The following is a 17,551-nucleotide window of genomic DNA, read 5'->3' as shown; positions in this document are numbered from 1 at the left end:
TTTTCCTCCCTCTGTATACGAAGCTACTAGATTGTCTCTATGTTGGCTATTAGAGCACTTACAGACAGGTACCCTCCCAAGAGGTCTCTCTCCTCTTCTCCTTGTGGATTCATCAGTGCTTTTTCCCTTTTGCGGATTCTAGTTTTAGTAGATTAGCAGAACTTTATAATCATACATTTGAACAGTCTCCATCAGTTCGACCTGGGTCTATCTCAAAGTGGCAGAGAGTGCTAATGACTTGATTCATATACCAAGGAGTGGTTCGTTCAAGGGGGTAAGTAATTGGAGTTTTCGCTCAGTGTTTGGGTTCGAGTCTCCATAGTCGCTTGGCGGGGAAAACATACTCTTTCATGTCCGTAGCAGACGGTTTCTCAAAAAGTCCGTAATACGGGTGATCGATGTGAAAGGCTGAATTTTTGTCTAGAGCAAATTCTTTCTCATTATGATAACGATGATAAGTGATAACCTGGGGCCCATGGGCACGTGAGCTGGTCCTAATTTCGTTTGCATTTCCAAAAACCACTCCATTATTTGTGGTGTTGGCACTCTCCATACACGGGGATGGGGCGGTGACATATTATAGTATGATAAGATATTTTAAAAATCTAATGATGACGTAATGCAGTTCTATTTGAAATTCTATTTTGCGTCACATGATCGTGATTCGTAAGCTTTATTTGTTTGTGAACGCTTTTACTTTTTCGGCTGTGGTACAGTTGCTTGTGCCAATTAAAGTATCGATCTAGCTATTCCTCTTCTTATGTCACCATACTAAATGAGCTGATCTTTGCTTGTATTTATGTATATGAGAAAAAACTTTTTCACGGAGCTTTTCGTGAATAGTTGTTAACGGAGGAGGTGAATCTCTTTGGATGGTCCGGATTTTAATGAAACTTTTTCGGAAAAGAGTTTTAACTCTTTCCCTGAAAAAGTTTCATTGAAATCCTGACCTTCCAAAGCCGAAACAGACGGCCGAGTCTGCGCGGCTCTATGAACAACATGTTTACAATGATTCCGTGAATAAGTCTATCTCATATGTATATATGTATATGAACACACGTGTACGTATAGTCTGCTACACATCATACATGAACTGGTTTTATGAGAAAAAAAGAATAAAGTGGGAAAAAGGAACCATAGCACTACGTCCATGCAGTTTTGCCAATTGAAACTTGCAAGTCACCCCATCTTTTCTTTTTATGTTTCTTGTATATATATATATATGTTTTTTATCCTTCGAATTATGTTGTTCTGAGAAACAAAAATAATCCAAAAGCAGAATTTTTCTACAAGAGAGAAATTATTCAAAAAAACGTATGTGGGAGCGAAAATTTTGTTTGCATAGTATTTTTTTTTTTTATCAGCAAAAGTAATATTTTACTAAAGAGGAAAGGGATTCCAAATTAAATACAACCATATGGGTACAAAAGTCCAAATACACCTCAAAGGACTAAGCCCATAAACACATATGGGCTTAAAATGCTCAGATCGAACAATGCATGCACAAAGAGACTAACCCAAACAAGAGGGCTAATTTCAACCAAAAAAACCCTAAACCTAACCGTCGTGTTAATCCTTGAGAAAGAATTATGATATTTAAAGTGAATATTGATTAACTTCTTTTGTTTCACAATGCGTGTGAATATAAACAAATTCCCTTAGGAGCTACGGAAGTAAAAGAAAGTAACCCAAGATCTTGGCGGATCTTAGGCTGGAGGTCTCGGGTTCAGTTCTTCGTACTAGCGATTCTCGGAGTCACCCTGATCACCTCAATTAATGTAAGTGTGAAAAGGATTGTGAAAGAGGTTGTAGGGATAATTATGAGGTGCAAGCAAGTTGGTTCGAGACACCCTGCATTACCAACGAAAAGGATTAGGATAAGGTTCTCTGTCTTTTGTATCTTCCTCTATTTTCTTCCATTTTTTAAGTGGATAAGTTTCATATCACGCTGCCGTTCAGTGAAAGATGAAGAATGAGATGTCTTTAAAGGGATTATGCCACATGGAACGAATACACAATCTGGGCCATGAACAAGCACATGTCCCAATAGGTCCCCACAATCCTCCCCCACACAACTAAGAGAAATAATCTCTTGGATTTGGTCAGGTGGGCATGAAAAAAACATTTAAGTGTTTTGTTCTTCTTAATTAACGTCGAATCTAAAGGAGACCAAACATTCTAAATTTTGTGGTCATTGAAGGATTTGTCCGATCGTCAATTTCAGAATCCCAAAATTGTCAAGATGCACGAAACTTACCTAAACATCGGGTCGTACTTAAATAAAACTCCCACAATCCAGTGTGTACACATTCCATCCTACCAAACTTCAAATCAGGAAGGGAGGAAAAATAAAAATGAGAGAGAGAGAAAGAGAGAGAGAGAGAGAGAGGGAGGATCATAGAATCTTATGCAAAATATCTATTCATTAATAATTATCGATCTCTACAATTTTTGTACAGTTAGATAAGAAAACGAAAATAAAGAGTGGGACCCATGGCCCATTCCTTCTTCACTGGAAACAACGTGAAAAGCCCCTTCAATTCAGCCCAAAAATCTGTCAAGCCTTAGAAAGAAATAAAAAAGGTACCAAACCGTTTTCCCATTCTCATCAGTACTGCTGCCACTCTCTCCCTATAAATAAATACATTCCTCTTGTTCTTCAAAGAACACCTCAGGAAAATAATACTACTACATATTAGACCCTTCTTCATAAACCCGATCACTAGGAATGGCTCTCCATGGCTCACTGACCTCGGCTGCGTTGATGAGCTTGTTTGCCTTCCTTTTGGTGATCACTGGGCCATATCTAGCATTGGGTTCGAGCCGGGGGGGTCCTTCTGGCTTGACCGGTAATGCCGTCATCCCGCCGTCACCGGCTGGTATTTGCGCTGCTGCGGTTGCTGTACATGGGTACAAATGCCAGGAGTTTGACGTAAGAACTTGAACTCAATATTACTACTACGTACCACAACAATACCGATTTTTCGACCATTTGTTTTTCTCGTCGTTCGGTTAAAGCCATTTTTATTTATTTCTAGTGGGAAACATATGGTATGAGTCCAAGAACAGAGTGTGGGAGTAGCGTATTCAACGTTGTCATTTACTAGAACAAATGTCAAAACACAATCGTCAAACCTTTCCCAAGTCCGTTCATATATCCTTCTATTTCCTTTTAAGGAAGTTAGTAAATTAACACAAGCTAGTGTCCCAACCCAATATGAGAAAATTGAGACCTTCGCAACTGGACGGTGTGAATGGTCCACAGAATGACTTGAGGCGTGCGTAAGTTGGTCCGGACACTTGAGTTATCAGAAGAAGAAAAAAAAGCAGTAGAGGGGGGAAAATGAGATTAATGTGATTTTGATTGTGGTTAATGTGTTTTTTCAGGTTAGAACAGATGATGGGTATATATTAAGCGTGCAGAGGATCCCAGAAGGTAGGGTAGGAGGTGGTGGGAAGACGAAGAAGCAGCCAGTATTATTGCAGCATGGGGTTCTTGTGGTATGTGCTCTTAATTCTATTTTATGTACTGGGAGAAGTTTTTGGGTGCGGTACCACACACGTGGTACCTGGCGACGATCTTAGCCATCTAAATGTATTTTGAAATGGTTCGAATTTTAGAAAGGAAAAAAAAAATAGAGAGTGACAGGATTAGGAGAGAGAAGGGGTAAGTCTGACAATGTGAGTGTGAAACCAAATTGTGCAGTTTGACAATGTGAGAAAAAGTGCAGTCCGCACATTATGGAAAACATAGTTTCGGATCACTTTAATAATTACTATGCCATTTGATTGACTTCAGTCAACTTTAATAATTATGCATTTGACACTACTTTGCAAAAGGTCACGTCACATGTCTTTTGTTTTTTGTCTTTAATAAATATACGATAAAATACCACTTGTTTTTATTAAAAATATCATTTAGAAAGGACTGAAAGAGTCCGCTCACATCGTGACTGGCCATTGGTTCGTCTGTATTGTTGTGATCTTTGACGGTTGGGGAAACGACGACCCAATTTCTAACTTGAACATCTAATCAAGGATTCCATTCAGCCCATTTTTCAATTAGCATTTTTCTTCCTGGATTCCCATAATCCTATCCTATATCCAGAAAAAAAACAAGAACGGCAAAAGCACGCACCTATCCGAGTTCTGACGTCCTCCATTTGTCTGCACCTATTTTCGTGTCTAAAAGGCCACGAGATTGAGTTCAAACCCAAGCTAGCTTGGCCAGTCCTTGTTTACCAGGATCGATGCGCTAATTTCTGCGTACTCGGTATCGACGCCAAATTGCAATTTCTGTCGACAAATGTTTGTATGTAGGTGTTTGAGTTGGGGGATTTTGATTGCATTATTCTGCAGGATGGAATGTCGTGGCTGCTAAATTCTCCGGATGAGTCTCTGGCGTTTATCTTGGCTAATAACGGGTTCGATGTATGGATCTCGAACATCAGAGGGACCAGATTCAGCCGCCGACACGCCACCCTCAATGCTAACGATCCGGTATACATGCTACGTACTCTTCTTGCTTATCCTATCACGCTAATAATAATAATACTAGTGCCAGACGTACACACTTGAATTTGTGTCCGTCGTGTGTGATTGAAGTGTTTCGGATTGCGCTCATAACATTTCATTGGACAGTGACTAGTATTGCACAAACATTACAGAGCCAAATCAAAGAATTCGAACTTTCAATAAATAGTGACGCATTTCAATTATTCGATTTCGTTTCTTCTTATCACTCTCGTGCTGTTCAATTGCCGCCGTACGTCCAACTAGTTTTCCTCTGCATTTTTCATCGTTTGTAAAACATCTCTAGATTAGGCCAAATATTGCCATCGCTAACGTGAGAGGTCTGTGGCCAATATCGACAGGAATTTTGGAATTGGACATGGGATGATTTGGTGATGCACGACCTACCCTCCGTTATTGATTTTGTGTTCAAACAAACAGGGCAGAAGATCAATTATGTTGGCCACTCCATGGTAAGGATAAAAAAATACTCCCATCTTGTTAAATGTTATAGCACTTTAAATTAGCAAAAAAAACGAGTGAAATTAACAAAGATGTGATAACAACGTGCCGACGGTGGGACTGGTCCCCGGAATTAGTCGAGATATGCATAAACTGATCGGTTATATATAGTATAAAAAAAGGAACTCCGACTAAAACGTGCGTGATATTATTTACATGGATATTTAGGGAACTTTGATAGCATTGGCATCATTCTCGGAAGGGAAACAAGTAGACAAGGTGAAATCGGCAGCTTTGCTAAGCCCAATTGCTTACTTGAGCCACATGACCACTGCACTTGGTGTTGTTGCTGCCAGAACCTTTGTTGGGGAGGTATGTGATCATATGCAAATGAGATTGGAAACCATAGGAGTTTTGTTAGATCGGTTACGGTCCATAATTTCAACTTTCATTTTATACCATAGGGAGTTTTTGCGTTCATTTTAGCTGCTCATTTGGTTCGTTGTCTTAACTAAGCAAATAAACAAATAAGATAGTTTGACTTAATTTGTTGTCTTATTTGCTTATACTATGACCGCCACTCGCAAGAATAAGCAAATTAGCTAATAGTAAAAGTCAAACAATTTTTTTTATCCCGTGTTGTGTTTGCTTTAAACGGCGAACCAAACCGGCCCTAAATAACAGAGTTTCACTTCAAGTCTTCGAACCAAATGATTTAAAGTGTGATTTCCTCAATATTAACAGATCACGAAGTTGTTCGGGCTTGCAGAATTCAACCCCAAAGGGTAATTAAACATTCCAAATGATCTCTCTGTAACTCTAAATTCTTCAAAAGAAAAAAAAACTTGATTGTTTATTGTAAAAATAAATAAATATTGCCAACTGAAAACTGTTGTTTTCCTTTGCAACAGAGCACCTGTAGCCAACTTACTCAAGGCTCTATGTGCTCAACCGGGAGTCGACTGTTATGACTTGATGGCCGCACTTACAGGTATTAATTTACGTCTAATTAACTAGCATTTTACACTTAATACAGTAAAGGGGCAAACCCGGTGCACGAGGCTGGATCCCGGCATTGCGGGGTCTGGGTAATGCAGACTTAGTACCCCGACAAGCAGAGAGGCTGCATCCGCCACTCGAACCCGTGGCCTCCAGGTCACGGTGGATCGGAGCAACTTTGCCGTTGTGCCAGGCCCACCCTTTGGACTTTTCTGACTTTCTAATTCTACCTATTTTGAATGCATTTTGACAAGCGTTGCTCAGAAAAAAAATATATATACTGAATTTTCTTAAGTGAGAAAATAATGGGCTATACTGATTTTGGGGATGGATTTATGTGTTCAAGGGAAAAACTGTTGTCTGAATTCCTCCACGGTGGAGCTCTTCCTGAAGAATGAGCCTCAATCTACTGCAACCAAGAACATGATCCATCTTGCTCAAAGTAAGTCCACTTGAAAAACACAGACAACTTTCAAAAAACTGTGTTTTTATCTTGGCCTCCTCGAAACTCAATTCCTGACTTCGTCTCTGGCAGATGAAAATGCTTGTGACATAGATGTTCGCTCGCCAATTCATATACTTCTATTTTGTTGGAAGTCATTCTACCTTTGTGTGGATCCAACGTTTGTCGGATGGCTCGGAATCTGTGTGTCAAAGCAATTGGTCTCTTACAAATTTATTTTGCTCTCCTTCTTTCTTCAAAAATTTCTCAACAACCAAGATCAAAACACATAACTGAGTTTGATTTGACAAATTGATGGAAAGAACATTTACAATATATATACTGTATGACTAGATAGTATGGGTAAAAAAAATTGCCACTTTCTGTTGGCCGTCTTTTCAAAAATTTTATTAAATTTACATTAACTATTTTGAATTAATCATTTGTCTCGACAAGTTCAATATAAATTGGAAAAAGTTATGTCCAAAATTATGTTAATTTTTTTAAATATCATTCTATATTTTTGTATTGCTTTTACTTTTCTCATCAAACTAAACAATTTGATCCCAAATAAATTGCCCAAAAATTAAACAGAACTCAAAATAAATAGTCCCAACACATATGGGTTAGCTTGACAACAAGAGTGGTATCCAACTTTTGCGCACAATGAGGTTTTACTAATGTTCGCGGATCGATTTGCAGCTGTTCGAGACGGAATTTTGTCCAAATACGACTACGGAAACGGGAACTATAACTTGGAGCATTACGGCGAATCAAGGCCGCCGGTCTACAACCTCACCAACATCCCTCACAACCTTCCCCTGTTTCTCAGCTACGGAGGCCAAGACGCGCTTTCTGACGTGAGAGATGTGCAGACTTTGCTCGACAGCTTAAAATTACACGAGCCTGATAAGATAAGCATTCAGTACGTCAAGGACTTTGCTCATGCGGATTTCATCATGGGAGTGACTGCTAAGGATGTTGTGTTTCCTCAAGTTATCGAGTTTTTCAGACACCAACTGTGATCAGTGATCGATTGGCCTCAATTCTACTACTAATGTATTGCCATATATAACAAAATCTTATTGCATTTTTATGTTACTTGTTAACTGTGACACTCGGGAACCGAATCGCGGCACATATTTGAGTCGCTGAAATAGTATTTACGCACAAAAAAGAAGAAGATTAAGATCGGATCTCTTTGGTTCTTAAAAAGAAACTTGACGGTCGTATTGAGGCATTTTGTAAGCATGGGATGGGCTTACATTGATGATCGGGTCGTTAGTCTTTTAGAGGGTCGAGGATTTCGACTATGTCAAAAATCATGCCGGCGGATTTCAATTAACACATGAATGAACACGGCATACTACTTTTTATTTAATTTTTCATTCTATTTTTCAAAATGTAAACGCACGTATTGTGAAGATATTGATTGATCATGATTTTTAGGAGGTGATTGATGTTCTCTAGAAGAGCATCCATACTGGTGTTTGCCATTTCACCCTCGCTCTTCTCATTTTTGGCCAATGAATAGTACTGCATCATTTTGCCAGAAAAAATAGCAAGGGTGCTGCACCCATGTATGCTATTTTGCGATTCTCATTTTTCTCCCTCTCTCAATTAAAAATGGCAGCTTTGCCACATATTTTCTCAAATTTGGCAAATTTAAAATGGCATTTGTGACGTTTGAGAAACTTTTGAATTTGTGGGTGTGGGGTGGTAGACAGGTAGTTGCCATTTCTTTTGCCATTTTTAAGAAATGGCATCAAAGTTTCTCAAAATAAGCAACCGGTGTGGTTGCTCTAAATTCTTGAAAAACAAACAATTTTGATTATTGAGGTGAATCTGAAAAGAATTCCACATATTGTCATAAGTGGACCATGGATGGAGTACTAGCCCACTGGTGGTTGTGGCCGGTAGTGGGAGTAGTCGGTGGTCGTCGGGAAATGGGAGGTGATGAGGTGAGCAGGGTGCAGAGATTTGAGTGTGGGCATTTGGTTGTGGGATTAGGTGGCACATTTTGGTTGGTTTTCTGTTCACCATGTCATAGTCATACTGACTCTCCGTATACTCCGTATAATTTAATCTCAAAACAATTACAGTACATAAGCATTTTAAATTGGGGGAAATGATACACCCACCGAGTTCCCCCACCGCACCGCCAACCGCACGCACGCCGGGCCCACTTCGGCCACCGGACGGCCGATCCGAACCGTCCAAAAATTCTATAAAAAAAAACCGAGTGGGCTCACGTGAGAATCAATGGCATCCGACCTGTGTACGTTCTCGATCCGAACTTCCAAAAATCAGATGATCTAAGACGTTAAAAATGGAAGTTCGGATCGAGCACCTAGACATGTTGGATGCCGTTGATTCCCGCGTGGGCCCACTCGGTTTTTTTTTATAGAATTTTTAAACGGCTTGGATCGGCCGTCCGGTAGCCAGAGTGGGCCCGGCGTATGTGCGGTGCAGTGGGAAACCTCGGTGGATGTATCATTTCCCTTAAATTGGACTTCTTTCATTATTACGGTAGTACTTTTTCTTCCTCAGTCTATCAAAGGCAAGACCATTCATACTGAGATTAAGAAAATATTTATTTTTTAAAAGAATTATTTTTGTAATTTTTTAATGTAAAAATAAAAAATTTATTGAAATATAAAAATATATAACATGGATATTCTTTGAAAAATATTTTAAACGACATAAAAAAATATTTTTGTACACTCATTATTTTAAAGTTTAAAATTTTTAAAAATATACATTTTTTTAAAAAAAAGTTTAGTGAAATGGGGCCTAAGAAATTCACAAAAGAGATTTATCTTTTGCGAATTGACCCAAAAGTTAGATGATTTGGTTGAGTTTTGTTCATCTTCCTTAAAAAAAGAATGGACGTAACCCTTTTTTTTATTTGTTGAAATGGTGTGGATCTCACCATGTAAACATTAACTTCCTTTCTATTGGTTGAAATGGTATGGATCCCATCATGTAAATATTATGCTCATTTCTATTGGTTGAAATAGTGTGGATCCCACTACAAAGTAATACTTACCAAAAAATATATTGCAGAGTAAGCATGACATCACTTGTGATAGGATTCATATTATTTTAACCAATAAACGGGAGGATAATGTTCACCCGCTTCTAAAGAGGATAAACAAAATTGTACCATCACTTATTGGTGTCGATTTGAGCTAACTTCTCGCGGAGGACACTCGAATCTTTTTTTACATTTAATAAACGGCTCGAATTGTTTGAATGAGATTCGTAATGAACCCCATGCCATGATTGTATGTGCACAGTATATGGCTATATGCTGCAGATATACTTTCTGAGCGTTAATAGGCGACAAAGATCCCAGTAGTGTCCCCAAAGACCAGAACTGCTGTGGCTGCTTCCACTGCTACAGAGATAAGGAAATCGACACTAGAGACAGAAAGGAGAGAGAGAGAGAGACAGACAAGAGAGAGAGAGAAGATGCCGGAGGAGATCACGCCGATAGATATCGCGATGGAGGCGGCGTCGGGGCCCCACTTTTCCGGCCTCCGACTCGACGGCGGCCTCCTCTCCACCTCTCCTTCTCCCTCAACCCTGGCCGATTCCAACTCTCCCAAACGCCCCTTCGTCATTGGTAATTCCGTTAATCTCTACTAAAGTGTATTTGGCTTCTGATGTTAGTTTCCCCTCCCTTTGATTGCGCAATTGATTGGTTGTACTAATTATTGATGCACAGTTTGTTGATCCGAATAAAGTCCAGCTATTAACTTGTCCAAAAATTAATCCGTACCATTTTGTATGCTTCCTACGAGAAGTCGTGCCATTTTGAATCCAAAAAATAAAGTGCTCTCAGAGAATAATTTTTCGAGCTTTTTGCACCGTTTACGAAACTATTTCGGAGAGTAGTTTGTTTTTGGAGGTCAAAACGATAGAGAACAAACAAAATGGGACGGAGGGAGTAGTTAGTTGATTTGGACGAACTTTTCAAACTCATTTAAAGAAGAACATAACGAAGTAAATGTAGATTATTTAGGGAGACGTATGGGTCCATGGGATAGTGAAAGTGCATCATTATAATGGGATGGAGGGAATATCAATTTTCTCACAAAAAAATTCTTGGTTTTCTTTGTAAAGTCTTTTTAGGTCTCCGGTTCTGTTACAACTGAAATTCAGTTTGATGAGCTTTATCTTCTTCTTTTTTCCTTCTTTATTGTGACAATTGATAGGAATTTCTCATTTCAGTTGGATGACGTTTGCCATATTTTTGTTTCGTGACAATTGATAGGAGTTTCGGGAGGGACGGCTTCTGGTAAGACAACAGTGTGTGACATGATCATTCAACAGCTTCATGATCATCGGGTTGTTCTTGTCAATCAGGTTTGTTGGAATACGTTATCAATTGGTTAAATGTTATTTGGTGCTTATTTTTGTTTTGTACATTCTGTACACGTTCTGTTATTAACTAATACCATATGTTGAATATGCTGCACTTGAAATAATTTAAAATTATGCTCCATGCAAGCTATTATTTGCTCCGAAAGCAAGAATATTTCCTTCTACTTTTGGGGGAGGCTAAAATGCATATTCTTTCTATGGTGCTAGGCTTTGAAGGTGTTTCATGTTTTGAATAGTTTGCTCAACCATCATCTTGTTTACCCCCTGTAACCAAATTTACAATGTATTGAGCCTCATTGAAATCAACTGCACATTCTTTTCGCAAAATTTGTAACTGATAAATACTGGACTGCAGATTTTGGAATGAATGAACTCGAACTAGCAAGCCGAGAGAGCTCATTTGTGTGTTTGGGTAGTTGACAAATGGTGGCCTGGGCCATTTTACTGGTTTACTGGGAAAAAGCAGGTCCATTTTAGGGTAGATGCAGAGTAGGAAGATACTTGGAATACTGACAAATAAAAAGTGGAAATTTCATGGACTTGTGAGTGTAGTTTTCCTCAGGGAGTGATCCCCTTTACCTTTTGGAATACTTCAACTGAATATATGTGATGCTTTTTGTCAGAATGAAAGTAAAAATACTTAACTGAATGACTAAACGTTTCGTATGCAGTTGCTCTTTTCTTAATCAATGATTATTATATGTCATCACAATACAAGAGATATAGAATAAAGCTCAGTACTCCACTCAAAACAAGCTAGGCCATGAATGGAGGCTCTGAAGTAAAAATTACAACAGTTGAGGGATTGCTACAAAAGGGAAATTGAAATATTGAAATGCTTCATCGAAGGAGTCATACCATTGATAACTAGTCTTCTTGTTTCAACATTAGTGTAGTTTGTGTTCATCAATATTGTAGCTTATTTTTTAGGCATAGGTGGAGTACAAATGAGTGGAGATGTTAAAGCTTGGGTGTAAGCTCAATGATCCATTTCTCTGTAATCCCGCTTTGTAATCCGGTGAAGTTAAGATAGCTAATCATGATTTATGATCAGCATTTTCCCTTGATGTAATATGGGAGTAGGTGAACGGAAACTTGTTGCCGTAGGTAGTACTGAAAATGGTCTGTGTATGTGTGTATGCATGCTCATGTTCATGCCTCGAGGTGCACTCAGCATTTGTTATTAGGTAGGCGGACCTCATATGCAAATGAGATGCTATGCTTCCCAAAATTCTTGTAATTTTTCTCCCACTTGCCTTGTAATGAATGTGATACATGCTCATCTTTAGTTCATTATTTGATATAGCTATTTTCTAAGTGAATGATTGTTTTCCTTTTCATATTTCCTGAATTGTATGTGCTGTGGCTCTCTAGGATTCATTTTATCGTGGCTTGACAGCTGAAGAAGCAGAACGTGTCCACGAATATAATTTTGATCATCCTGGTAATCAAATTTATGATTAGATGTTACTGATTTACTGTAGGCCTTCACTTGGTTTCAGTCGTACAGTAAGATTAGCTGGTATTTTTCCGTCAACTTTGCTGACTATATGCTGCTACTACATTTGAGTACCCTCTATAAGAAAAGCATTTCTGTAAGCCTTTTAATTTTAAGTTTATTTGTATTAGATGCTTTTGACACTGAGCAGCTTCTAGAGTGCGCGGAGAAACTCAGATGTGGCCAATGTGTCCAGGTTCCAATATATGATTTCAAAAAGCACCGCAGAAGTTCGGAGAGTTTCCGGCAGGTACATTCTTTATCAAAGGTAGTGAAGAATTTTTGTTGCCTGGAACTTGTTAAGAATGAATTGATCCACTTTTTGTTTGTCCTTCGTTTTATTGCTAGTTAGCAAATTAAAGGGTGAAGACAAAAAGAAAGAAATTGGTCGTTTTTTCTATGTGAATGGAGCATGTTGCAGTTAGAAGCTATTCTCCTTGTTATGCAAGAGAGTGAATAATTTCATTGAATGTGGAAGAAGGAAATAGGATCAACTCTTTCAATGTCAAAATTTTAGCTAATGCTTTCTCTATATTACCTTACTGGAAGAAAAGCAATATAATCGATTTTTAGAAACCCAAGCGTTGGATCACTTCCAAAGGCCTCAGGAGGTTAGAACTTTTTCCCATGTTGGCCCAGCTCTTGATACAAAGTATGAGGCATCTTGACCTTCTAGAAAATGATTCTTTCATTGTTTGTGGTGTAAAATTTTTTGCTCTTAGTTGTGCGAGAGAGAGAGAGAGAGAGAGAGAGAGAGAGTATGTTGATGAATTAATTAGTTAATTTTGATGCTATAACTACTCGTCTTGTGGTGGTGGTGAAAACTCGTGCTTAATTTTTGAACTTTCCTCCAACTGTGGTTTAAGTTTCCAATCTTGAGAGAGAGAGAGATTATGTTGATGAGTTAATCTTGCTGCTATAACTAATCTTCTTGTGGTGGTGGTGGTGAAAACTCGTGCTTAATTTTTGAACTTTCCTCCAACTTTGTGGTTTAAGCTTACAATCTTCGTCAGGTAAATGCATCTGATGTGATTATCTTGGAGGGAATTCTAGTTTTCCATGACGCACGTGTTCGCAACTTGATGAATATGAAGATTTTCGTTGATACAGGTCTCACTCCTTCACTCTGATGGTTTCTCATTTGTTAACTGTGAAATTTGGCGAATGAGCTGCAATATGTTATCACATCTTTGTTTGTTTTGCTGAGCATTATAGTGACATTGCTGTATTGGCTTTGAAATTGTGCATAATTTCTAAGAGGGTTTTAGCTGATGACTTTGGGACTCAGAATAATGTAGTTCATTCAATGCTTAGAAGGTCACGGGGAATATGTTTTGCAAGCCTCAGTGACAGTGCCTAGCTTGTATATATGTGTATATGTACTCTGGACATGATTACCTGGAATACTACCATTTAATTGCCTTAGGAAAACACCACATGGCAGACACCACCCTCTTCTAAACGGTACTTCAAGAATTTCAGCATAACCTGCTTGTGTATGTAGCTTCTTGTTTCGCTTTCTTTATCTTGAATCAGTTAGCAAAGTGATTCATTAAATATGCTTGTTATGTTGAACAAGAAACTATGATTTTCACACCTTGTTGATGCACTGGTTTTTACTTGCGTGTCCCATTGATGATATGCTTCTTTTGAGGCATTTCTGTGTTATTTCTACTGCAATCTTTCTCTCACTATGGTATTTGTTGACTGATACTGGAATATTATAGATGCTGATGTGAGGCTTGCTCGTAGGATAAGGCGTGATACAGTTGAAAGGGGTAGGGACATAGACTCTGTGCTTGAACAGGCAAGCCTTGTTTACTTCTGTTAGTAGTTCCTTTGTTTGTGATAAATGATAGTGAAGCACTGTTCAATCTTGTGTTTAGGAGACTTGATAACTTTCGTTGTGATAGCATAATAGTAATATAAACTCTAGATTTTGTAATTGTGCAGTATGCAAAGTTTGTGAAACCTGCTTTTGATGATTTTGTCCTGCCCTCAAAGAAGTACGCTGATGTTATAATACCGCGGGGAGGTGATAATCATGTTGCAATTGATTTAATTGTCCAACATATCCGCACAAAACTTGGTCAGCATGACCTCTGCAAAATATATCCTAATGTTTATGTTATTCAATCAACATTCCAGGTAAATCTTTCTTATCTGCTGGATTTAATGTACTTTCCATTTCTTGCACATTCTTAGCTTCCTGATCTGAGCTACATTGGACATTGAGTACATGTGCGTTTAGGGGTGCTGAGGGAAGGATGAATGACTAAATAGTGTTTTTCTCATATTTGACCACCCAAACATGCTAGTTACCAACGATAAGTGAACTAGACCAAAACACGGAACAGTCAACATTTTGATACGTAAAGAGAAATGGCCTAAAGAAAGGTTGTGCTCATTAAACTGTGAGAAATTGTGGTTTCCTTCCATGGTGATGATAGTGACATATTTTGGCTTCCATTGTGATCATGACATTATAATTGCATAGGGGACAATCAGCAATCATGATGACAAAGCCACTGTATTAGCACTAGAGTACTGGTGAAGATGGTCACTCACATGAACATAAAGGGAAAGAGATCTTATCACTGGCCGATAAACTATTATTATACATGTCTTGTCACTGAAATTCGAACTTAACTTTAGTTCATCCATTAATACTTGAGACCTGTTTTGCAGATAAGGGGTATGCATACGCTGATTCGGGATTGTGACATATCAAAGCATGATTTTGTATTTTATTCGGACCGGCTTATTCGTCTGGTACTATCACATATTTGTTAATCCCAGACTGCTGGTTTACTGAGACTAAAGGAATAATATGCTACATCATACCAAGCATCATTGGTAGTATTTATTTTGAGTTTCAGGTTGTGGAGCATGGCCTTGGCCATTTACCCTTTACTGAGAAGCAAGTAGTTACTCCAACAGGTATGTTTATCAGAAGTAAGCAAGGAACTTAGATTCAACTTTTCCCCTTTTCTTTTTCCTTTCCTTTCAACAGTTCTCATAAAGGAGCATGTCAGAGAGATATGGCTGATGAGTGATGACCGTGGTTTGTGTTTTTCGGTGGGTGTTCAATTGTAATGTTTGCTAACCCCAATGGCATGTAGGGATCGGTTTGGTTTGGTTTGGCTTGTTTAATTTTAGTTTTTTAACATTCTTGTTTAATTTTAGTTTCGGTGGTTTTTTAATTTTACTTTTGAAACTTTTTTGTCTCATCTTTTCTTAAAAGCTTACACTTCCTTGTGCTTTAAGAAATTGAAGGGCAAATGTTTGACATATTTTACCTTGCTCACTTAACTCTTCTTACTCATTGTGCTTCCTCTTTATTTCACTAATTATTTAGTTGTGTGTGACATGTGACACTCGATATTTTCTGACATCTTTTGTCTCTATATTAACAGGTAAGATTCCTAGTGGTCTGCAATGTGTGATACTTTCTTGTTCATAAATAGGAGTGGCAATAGTGATTGTCGAAATTAATAAAGCAAAACAAATAGGAGGTCTATGTGTTTTTCTTCTTTTTTGAAGACCATGTGCTACTCTTGCCGTTTTTGTCTCCCCAAGAAAGTTTGTTGATTTGTTGACTTTATGGATGCAGGGTCAGTGTATACTGGGGTTGACTTTTGCAAGAAATTATGTGGAGTTTCCATTATTCGAAGGTGAGATTTCTGGTGATACAGAAAGCACTTCTGGTTACGGATCGACTCAAAATGCCCGTGAAATGAAAATGAATCTTGATGGGAACCAACTTTCTGCCAAAAGTCATACTTGCTCTTAAGCTTCCTGTGTTTGTCATAGACTCATAAGTGCTGCTAAAGCCTGTTTTTCCTACTGTTACTCATCCTCTTCTATTTCTACATTTTTGGTGTTCATTTTGGCTTTCTCTGTAATGTCAGCGTCGGATACGGCGTTCCCTTTTTGCATGCACTGTGATGCCTAGTACCAAGAGACTTTGCTTTCCGTTTTGGCATTCTCTTTCCTATTAAATTGGGATGCTCATACATGATGCTGGATTTTGGTTAATTGACCGTTGGTGACTTGGTTATCTTGCATGAATGTTCTGACAGTGGTGAAAGTATGGAAAATGCATTGCGTGCTTGCTGCAAAGGAATAAAAATTGGAAAAATTCTTATCCACCGTGATGGTGACAATGGGAAGCAGGTAACCACAGAATAAAGCGGGATAAAAAGCGGGATAAAAAATAAAAACAACCACCATCCATGCTTGCACTTATATATTTCATCTGTCCATCACGTTTCGTTTTCATGAGGATCGTAAGAGTTTGTAACAGAAATTCTCTCTTAAGCAGCTTATATATGAAAAACTCCCCAAGGATATTTCAGAACGCCATGTCTTGCTTCTGGATCCAGTTCTTGCTACGGGTAATTTTCTTGCATTTGTTGAATGTTTTCAGTCGTCTATTTATGTCATGCAATTTTCGCTCAAGAAAAGATGGGTTGCATTTTATGATTTTTTTTTTTCCTTTCATCTTTTAAAAAAAAAATACATTAATCATTAAATCTTGTGCTTAGAACCTAACATACTGCAATGGCTTCCTTGAAGGTAACTCTGCTAACCAAGCAATTGAACTACTTATACAAAAAGGAGTTCCAGAATCCCACATAATATTTCTGAATCTCATTTCTGTAAGTTATTTCCTGCTGTTGGTTTCAACTTTCAAGTGCTTGAATGCTCTCACCATATATAGACTGAAAATACTGCTACATATGTTGTGTTTAGGCCCCTGAGGGAATTCAATGTGTTTGCAAACGGTTCCCATCTCTGAAAATCGTCACTTCAGAGATCGATGTTGCACTGAATGAAGAGTTCCGTGTCGTACCGGGTATGGGAGAGTTCGGTGATCGGTATTTTGGCACTGATGATTGATGTTACCTCGTTGCGAATTTACAATTGAGTCCCGGGTGGATCGAGACCGTGATTTGAATTAGATCATATGCAGAGAGATGAAAGAGTATAGATCAATCTTGCATTTTAGCGGGAATCCTACTGTATAACCTCTCAATCTTGTTATTTTTGTGGTGCAAGCACTTTTCTCTCATTAGATCAACTAGCAGCATCATATTTCGATTCAGAATGCGTGGATGGTGTTTAGTGCTTAACGAGCAGCATCATATTTGAAAATGTTAGCTCGAATTATTTGCTGTTAGTAAGAGCGAATCGTGACCGTCCAAAAGTGTTTTGGACAGTCCAGATGTTAATAAAACTTTTCCGGA

At 38.4% G+C, this 17,551-nt stretch overlaps 2 protein-coding genes across 5 annotated transcripts; both read left to right on the top strand.

The window, feature by feature from the left end:
• Positions 1-2,612: 2,612 nt before the first annotated feature.
• LOC131336108 (triacylglycerol lipase 2) lies at positions 2,613-7,683 on the top strand. Of its 2 annotated transcripts, XM_058371781.1 has the most exons (9): positions 2,613-2,932; positions 3,388-3,501; positions 4,360-4,500; positions 4,875-4,985; positions 5,203-5,346; positions 5,719-5,759; positions 5,886-5,965; positions 6,320-6,415; positions 7,118-7,683. In XM_058371781.1, the coding sequence occupies exons 1-9, from the start codon at positions 2,729-2,731 to the stop codon at positions 7,438-7,440; spliced, it is 1,254 nt and encodes a 417-aa protein (XP_058227764.1). In that variant the 5' UTR covers positions 2,613-2,728; the 3' UTR covers positions 7,441-7,683. The 2 variants fall into 2 exon arrangements, with proteins under 2 accessions (XP_058227764.1, XP_058227765.1); XM_058371782.1 differs by lacking the exons at positions 2,613-2,932; positions 3,388-3,501 and adding an exon at positions 4,039-4,273.
• Positions 7,684-9,741: 2,058 nt separating this feature from the next.
• On the top strand, positions 9,742-17,379 carry LOC131336107 (uridine/cytidine kinase UKL1, chloroplastic). Of its 3 annotated transcripts, XM_058371776.1 has the most exons (14): positions 9,742-10,043; positions 10,695-10,786; positions 12,179-12,248; positions 12,434-12,552; positions 13,316-13,412; positions 14,030-14,109; positions 14,256-14,450; positions 14,991-15,074; positions 15,182-15,242; positions 15,916-15,976; positions 16,385-16,478; positions 16,627-16,699; positions 16,881-16,963; positions 17,058-17,379. In XM_058371776.1, the coding sequence occupies exons 1-14, from the start codon at positions 9,890-9,892 to the stop codon at positions 17,202-17,204; spliced, it is 1,410 nt and encodes a 469-aa protein (XP_058227759.1). In that variant the 5' UTR covers positions 9,742-9,889; the 3' UTR covers positions 17,205-17,379. The 3 variants fall into 3 exon arrangements, with proteins under 3 accessions (XP_058227759.1, XP_058227760.1, XP_058227763.1); XM_058371777.1 differs by lacking the exon at positions 12,179-12,248 and having other exon boundaries at positions 9,760-10,043; positions 12,499-12,552; XM_058371780.1 differs by lacking the exons at positions 9,742-10,043; positions 10,695-10,786 and adding an exon at positions 12,008-12,040.
• The last annotated feature ends 172 nt before the right edge of the window (positions 17,380-17,551 follow it).

Source organism: Rhododendron vialii, chromosome 8a (assembly GCF_030253575.1).
Source record: "Rhododendron vialii isolate Sample 1 chromosome 8a, ASM3025357v1".
Lineage (NCBI taxonomy): Eukaryota > Viridiplantae > Streptophyta > Magnoliopsida > Ericales > Ericaceae > Rhododendron > Rhododendron vialii.
Note: the sequence above shows the minus strand (reverse complement) of the source record. Positions and strands in the feature narration are given on the sequence as shown.

Bases quoted from the DNA above. Each gene is read 5' to 3' on its own strand.
- LOC131336108 (XM_058371781.1), top strand. From the start codon at position 2,729: ATGGCTCTCCATGGCTCACTGACCTCGGCTGCGTTGATGAGCTTGTTT. The intron at 3,502-4,359 runs GTATGTGCTCTT...ATTATTCTGCAG, and splicing joins TGCAGCATGGGGTTCTTGTG to GATGGAATGTCGTGGCTGCT. The intron at 6,416-7,117 runs GTAAGTCCACTT...ATCGATTTGCAG, and splicing joins CATGATCCATCTTGCTCAAA to CTGTTCGAGACGGAATTTTG.
- LOC131336107 (XM_058371776.1), top strand. From the start codon at position 9,890: ATGCCGGAGGAGATCACGCCGATAGATATCGCGATGGAGGCGGCGTCG. The intron at 13,413-14,029 runs GTCTCACTCCTT...GGAATATTATAG, and splicing joins GAAGATTTTCGTTGATACAG to ATGCTGATGTGAGGCTTGCT. The intron at 14,110-14,255 runs GCAAGCCTTGTT...GTAATTGTGCAG, and splicing joins TAGACTCTGTGCTTGAACAG to TATGCAAAGTTTGTGAAACC.